The 6,000-nt window shown below is 48.6% G+C and overlaps 1 protein-coding gene across 4 annotated transcripts in view; it reads right to left on the bottom strand.

The window, feature by feature from the left end:
- Nucleotides 1-5,322: 5,322 nt before the first annotated feature.
- Nucleotides 5,323-6,000, bottom strand: part of CUNH10orf90 (chromosome unknown C10orf90 homolog) — a 300,739-nt gene continuing 300,061 nt past the window's right edge. For all 4 annotated transcript variants that reach the window (XM_073884707.1, XM_073884709.1, XM_073884710.1 and 1 more), the window contains 2 exons: nucleotides 5,538-5,637; nucleotides 5,323-5,455 (listed from right to left, as the gene is read on the bottom strand). In XM_073884707.1, the coding sequence (XP_073740808.1) occupies nucleotides 5,417-5,455; nucleotides 5,538-5,637 (139 nt within the window). In that variant the 3' untranslated portion in view covers nucleotides 5,323-5,416. The remainder of the gene's footprint in view (nucleotides 5,456-5,537; nucleotides 5,638-6,000) is intronic.

The raw sequence follows: 6,000 nt of genomic DNA, 5'->3' as shown, positions 1-6,000 counted from the left end.
GGAATTATAATTACGTCAGCATATAATAATTAAATCCGTCCAACCATCCTTCACTGTATACTTTTCAACAAAAACAAGCACAAAAAATTCTGTACATGCACTCAATAGATTTCAATGTTAAGGACATAATTGGCAACACATAGCCATTAAGTGGATCGTCATCACAAATTCCTCTGGTATCCGTGTCATAACATCAGTCACAAGGAACCAAAGTGGATACAACAAAGACCATGGGTTTACTTCCTTACAAATCGGCAGCAGCAAAAAATATAATTTCCCTCTCCCTGACATCAGTGGGCAAGTAAGCAGGCAGCCTCGTTGGCTTTGATGAAAGGATATTACACATCGTATGTACTCAACACGGGTGACGGTTGTAATATCTTTTCCCGAATGTCAGTTCCAGCAGTTCAGGCAGGTCAGCAAAGTAGAGACACCGAACAAAGGAAGCATGCTCTGCACGTCATCGACAGGACGCTTTTCCTATGTTTCTCCTAGTGCTGCTTCATAAAAAAGATGGAAAGACATTCATAATCGTTTTTCTCAGCTGCAGTTTAGACCATAAACTGCATTCTCTTCCTCTGTAGGCTTGGATAAGAATAAGCCAACATTTTTGAAGATCCTAGAGGCAAGTAAATGCTCTCTCCTCCCTCTCTGGCTTCAAGTTGCGGTTTGGCTGCCGCCTGGCAGGGACCAGCCTGGCAGGGACCAGCAGCGTCCAGCATGTGGACGTGAGAAGCTTCCTAGAGACGCGAGAAAAACTGGATGTTTTTCAATGCCTCCTCCCCGACACACACCCCAGACAACTACCTCAGACGGTCTCTTGGGGGTCTCAGGATCAGAACTGTGCCTGAGGCAGCTGACGGACTTGAAAAAAAAAAACCCTCGATTCTCGGGGAGACTTGCCAATGTTGTTGCTAGGTTCCATGTGGAGAAAACATTTGCGTGAAGGAGCAGCCCGACTGCGAGGAGAAAGGGGGGCCTCCGTGGAATCCCACAGAGTTTTCTGACAGCCCACTCTCCCGATGAGTGGGGAAGACCTCGGGACAGACAGAGAAGGAGAAAAATCTGGAGAGATGGTCCCTTGGGGTGGGCCGGTTCAGCTCAGCATCAGCCCCTTCCCCAAGGCTGCCATTCAGCCCAACACTTGTGGGCACCTCCCAAGTACGCGTGAAAGGGCATAACGTATGAGCATCTGCTGATAGACTCATATTCATCACTTCACAGATCATTTCCTTTGCTTTCAACGTGCATGCCAACGCTCTCACACAAAGCCACCGTGAGTCCTTTCTGTACCTCGTTCTTACTCCAACCCAGAAGGCCCAGGTCCCCACTGTCGCATAGCCTCCTGCTGGCCGGTCACATCATCTCGTCCTTCTGCATCTGGCCTGCCTCCCACTCAGACCATTGGTCATCTGAGAAAAGTCAGAGACCAGGTCCATAGCCAACAATTTGTATGCCGAGTGTTGAAATGGGAGAACTTCCTAAGCAATAGCATTTTCAACCACTCTTCAGCAACTGGTGTTTCACAAACGGTTCTTTCAAAGAGCCTCGTTTCATGTGAGCAAGCATTTGCTGACTCACTCAGGGAGCACACAGCTTCCAGGAAGTTTGGTTGGCAATACATGCTGGCTAAAAAAACCAAGGCAATTGTTTTTCCATTATTCCATTACCAGCTGGCGAGAGGATAAATACCAAAATAGGAATTTCTCCTTCAACATGAAGTCATGGAGACCACAGTGAGACAGGCTGGTCCTGTTACCGGCTGCCCATCTCAAATTATTTCAAATGTTGCTCGGTTCGAGCTCATGAGCTGTCAGCTGCAAATCTTCAACTCCTCCTACCTGCTTGTGTCACCGGAGGATCGTTCCAATGCCGGAACCCAAACATGCTCAGATGTAAAGAAATCAGCTCCCGAACGAAAAATTTGGTTATTGAAATTACAAAGGTAGATTCTACTTAGAATTTCAAAATCATTAAAGTCTTTCCTGAAGTCTGATTTTAAGAAGAGAATCCAGTAACTGGGCCACCAGTTCCTGAGAGAAATATCAGGGATGGCTGTTATGTGTCAAGCCTAAATTTACTTCCATATTTATTATTGTAACACTATTGTATTTCTGTTATAACCTTATTAAAACACAAAGGAAATGCTGGGAATCCAAATTTACTCATCAGCATTACAAAACAAATAACAACAATAGGGGAAGAAACTCAGTTTAGCAGAAACCAGGACTTTCCTTTGTAGCCCTGTCCTGAGCTCACTGCCCAGAGCACAGACCGGCTCGAGCCGGACATCACAAACTCACCCAGACTCCACCTCGGGGGCCTTAGTTATGAAATGTCCTCAGAAACACATCACTCAAGGGGTGTCTGGGTGGCTCATTTGGTTAAGTGACTGCCTCCGGCTCAGGTCATGATCTCAGGGTCCTGGGATGGAGACCCGTGTTGGGTTCCCCGCTCAGCGGAGAGCCTGCTTCTCCCTCTGCCTCTCTGCCCTGCTCGTGCTCTCCTGCTCTCTTTGTCAAATAAATAAATAAAATCTTAAAAAAAAAAAAAAAAACTTAAAAAAAGAAATACATCATTCAAGGGCATTCGATCCCAAGTTGACTTTTACTTATTGTTTAGATTTTAAGACTTGGCATCCGCTTTGCAGAGGGGGTAAGCTCTTCATGAGCAACTTTGGGAAGTTGGCTGCATCCAGGAATTCTGAGATATTCGGTTGCTAGGTGACATAAACCCACTTCTTAGAAAGTGTCACAGGACAGTCTAGAAGTGGTTGGGCCCTGAATTTAAATTATTGGTTAGGAAAAGCTTTGAAACTCTCTGAAGATAGGAAAGAAAAATAAGAAAAGGTGAGGCACCGAGAAAGACTGGCCTGAACTAAGCTCATAGATTTGGCTTAAATGATTTAAGAGAGCGTGAAAAGCCTAAAGAGAAATTCAGCGTACCATCTTGGAAGTTCACGAATGCCGGGATTAACCTTAAGTGTAAGCATAAACCATGCTGTTGAAACTGTTTCTAAGAGGGAGAAGAGCTTGAGAGCCAAAGTTTACACAGAGTCAATGGTCTTTCTGGCGCATGTTCTCAGTGCCAAGCTGAGGGATGATGGGAATGGACAACTCATGGCCCCTGGGCCCAACGGTTCCCAAAGACACTCCAGCCTCCATTTCTGCATCTGGGTGACAGGAAGCACTCTGGTGTGCCTGCTTCGGGCCAGACACACTTCGAAACACCCGATTCACACTGATGAGTCCATTCCCATAGCAACCTCGTGAAGAGGTGCTAGAGTCGTCTCCTTTTTATAGGTGAGGGAACAGAGGCAAGGCTAAGGAGCTGGCTGTGCCCGTGTTGGGCGGTGTGATCTTGCCCTTGCAAAGCTGCCCTTCTTGCCTCATCTGTTGAAATGGATCCAGGTCCCCTAAATGTGTTCCCTCTGTTTGTGGGTACAACGCTAAGCTTTGCTGGTCAAGGAGACAGAGACACTGCGGGACAGAAGGGTGCTGCTTCCTAGGTCTGAGACGTTTGCTCAGCGGGCTCCTATGAGTCAGGGGGCGCCCCCTCGCCCCCTCAGGTGGTACTGCAGCAGAATAACATCTCCCCAGCCCCCGCCCACAAGCCTCCTAGAGAGCTGGCTTCCAGCAAATTCCAGAAGGTGGGTTTTCAACAAGACCCATCAGCAGGGCACCACAGGAATGTCTGTCACCTGCTAAGCCACATCCTGTCTGGATGTCAGCTCAGGGCAGGAGGGGATGTTCTTTATGGGGCCGTGCTGCTTGGGGCGGTCCCCACCTGCAGGCTTTCGGGTTTCTTCTCCTCACTAGCCAATCCCTCATTCCTGCACTCCCTTTATGGTAAGTAATTATATACATTACACTTTTCCCGGCCAAGTTACTGTGCGGTTTCTCTCTTCTGATTGGATCCAGACCGATCCCCTAGTCTGAGGGCAAAAGACTGGGGGACAATGCAGCCAAGACCTGAATCCGGAGTCTGCTCCGGACCATGTTGTTCATCTCCTGTTGGCAGGGCCTGACACCATGTGCCCAAAGGGCAAAGCACCAATTCATCCTGGAGGGCAGGACAGCGGGCAAGGTGTCAGGAGAGAACCCAAAGGCTGAGTTTTTAAACAGTTTTTTGATAGACACGAAAACAAAAGGCATTCCAGAAAAGGGATGGCATATGCAGCACTGGGAGGAGGGAAGGTCAGTGACAGCCTCAGGATGGGGACGGAGGTGTCAACAGGGCTCCTGCTTAATCCCCCAAACCTCCTTCTCATTCTGGGGCAATTCTTAGTGAGACGGGAGGCGTTCAGGATTCTAGACCTTGCTCTTCAGTTTCCTTGCTTCTCTCCCGCCTGCTCTCCGGGAACAGACTTGCTCTGCGGGGCTCCCGACCCGGGTGGTCCTGGTGGTGAGAAGGTGGCAGAACAGAGGTCAGAGGCGCCCCCGGATCATGACAGCATTCTCACCGAGCATCATCCACAGCAGCCGCTCAGTTCATAACGCGGAAGAGAGAGTAGAGCGATACTTCCATTTTTGTAATAATTGCATTTATTTCCATTTTTGATAAAAACTAGTTAGTTCTTAACTCCCCAAACACACATTGGTAAATCATGAATATCATCAGCGTTGGAAGAGCAAATGGCAGAGTTGGAGCCACCGGGCCATTTTCAGCAACACAGCTTTGGTTCTGGGAGGAGGGGACTTTGCAGAAAACACTGAAGTCACCTATAATTTTTTGCCCCACCAATTCCGCTCTCATAGCTTCTGTGGAAATGGACTCTTTTTCTAAATGAAGAGAAGCACTCAGTGTGCGGTAGGGTCATGAGGACGGCTCTGCCCACCCCAGGTTGCAGACACACAGACTGCACGCTCCCTCGTTCCTGTAAGAGCACCTGCTTACTTCCAAGGTCAGCTTCCAGCATTACGTGGCCCACACATCCAGAGAGTATTTAAACATACCGGGTGCTGACCCAAAGTGTGGATTATTGGCAAAAGTTGGGATTGATACTTAAAAAGTGATAGACGGGGGTCCCAAAAATTTGATGAAGAAAAATAACCCCCTAGGATCTAGGCCCATGTGAACATAGGAGGCCTTTTTCTGTCTCGGCGGAAATGGTGGCGGGGGTGGGGGGGGATCAGAAGCAAATGGTAAATTCCAAAGTGGAAAACTGAGGGGACTGTATCTGGTGGTTTACATCGTGTCGGTCACCCCTCCACGGTCTTGTGGGCCCATTTCCTCAAGGGTTACTATTTCTGTGTGGTTTGGGCAAGCAATTCAGGAAGCTGTGTTTCCCTTCATGAAAAAAAATCAAAAGTAAAGTAAGTGTTTCATATCATGAAGATAATGCTAAGTTTAATGGTTGATCCAGCGTTTGAAGTCATCCCAGGTCCAGGGAGTGGGTCAGCAGGGCAGCCTACGGTTAGACCGCGTTCCTTTGAAGGAGCTGGTCCAGTAATTGCTAGGGAAGCAGGAGACAAACACGTCAAGGTCAGGTTCAGCATCTGCGTACCACACACACCTGCTGGCGGCCAGGCCGTTACCTTTTTGAAGACTTCAGCACGGAGTCTGTTACTCTGTAAGATCACTCTTTTCTTTTGTTCTTCTTTTTTCTTTTTCACTTCCGGCAAGTTATTATAGATTCTGAAACAGATTCAGAAAACACGCTGAATGGTAGCGAGACACCGTGTGCCTGGGGTGGATCTGTGTCCTGTCTTGTCAGCAGGCTCTTCCATTTCAAAGACAAGACCAGCTGCAGACGGGCCATCCCGGATCAGCGAGACGCCGAGACCCGGGGTTGCCCTGACAGTCTCCAGAACAGGCCGCCGAGGCGGGGACGGCGCCAACAGGCAGAGTCCCCCACCTCCCCCCGCTCCGCCCTGGGGCAAAGCTCAGAGGCCAGTTGTCTACTGGGCAGGCACTTCTCTGCCCCTCCATTCTCGGAGATAATTGATGACTTGCTTGCATCAAGTGGGAGATTCCAAACCTACTGCTTTCCACTCTGTG

Source organism: Callorhinus ursinus, unplaced genomic scaffold, assembly GCF_003265705.2.
Source record: "Callorhinus ursinus isolate GAN/ISIS: 27379988/994484 unplaced genomic scaffold, GSC_fseal_2.0 scaffold58, whole genome shotgun sequence".
NCBI classification, from domain to species: domain Eukaryota; kingdom Metazoa; phylum Chordata; class Mammalia; order Carnivora; family Otariidae; genus Callorhinus; species Callorhinus ursinus.
Note: the sequence above shows the minus strand (reverse complement) of the source record. Positions and strands in the feature narration are given on the sequence as shown.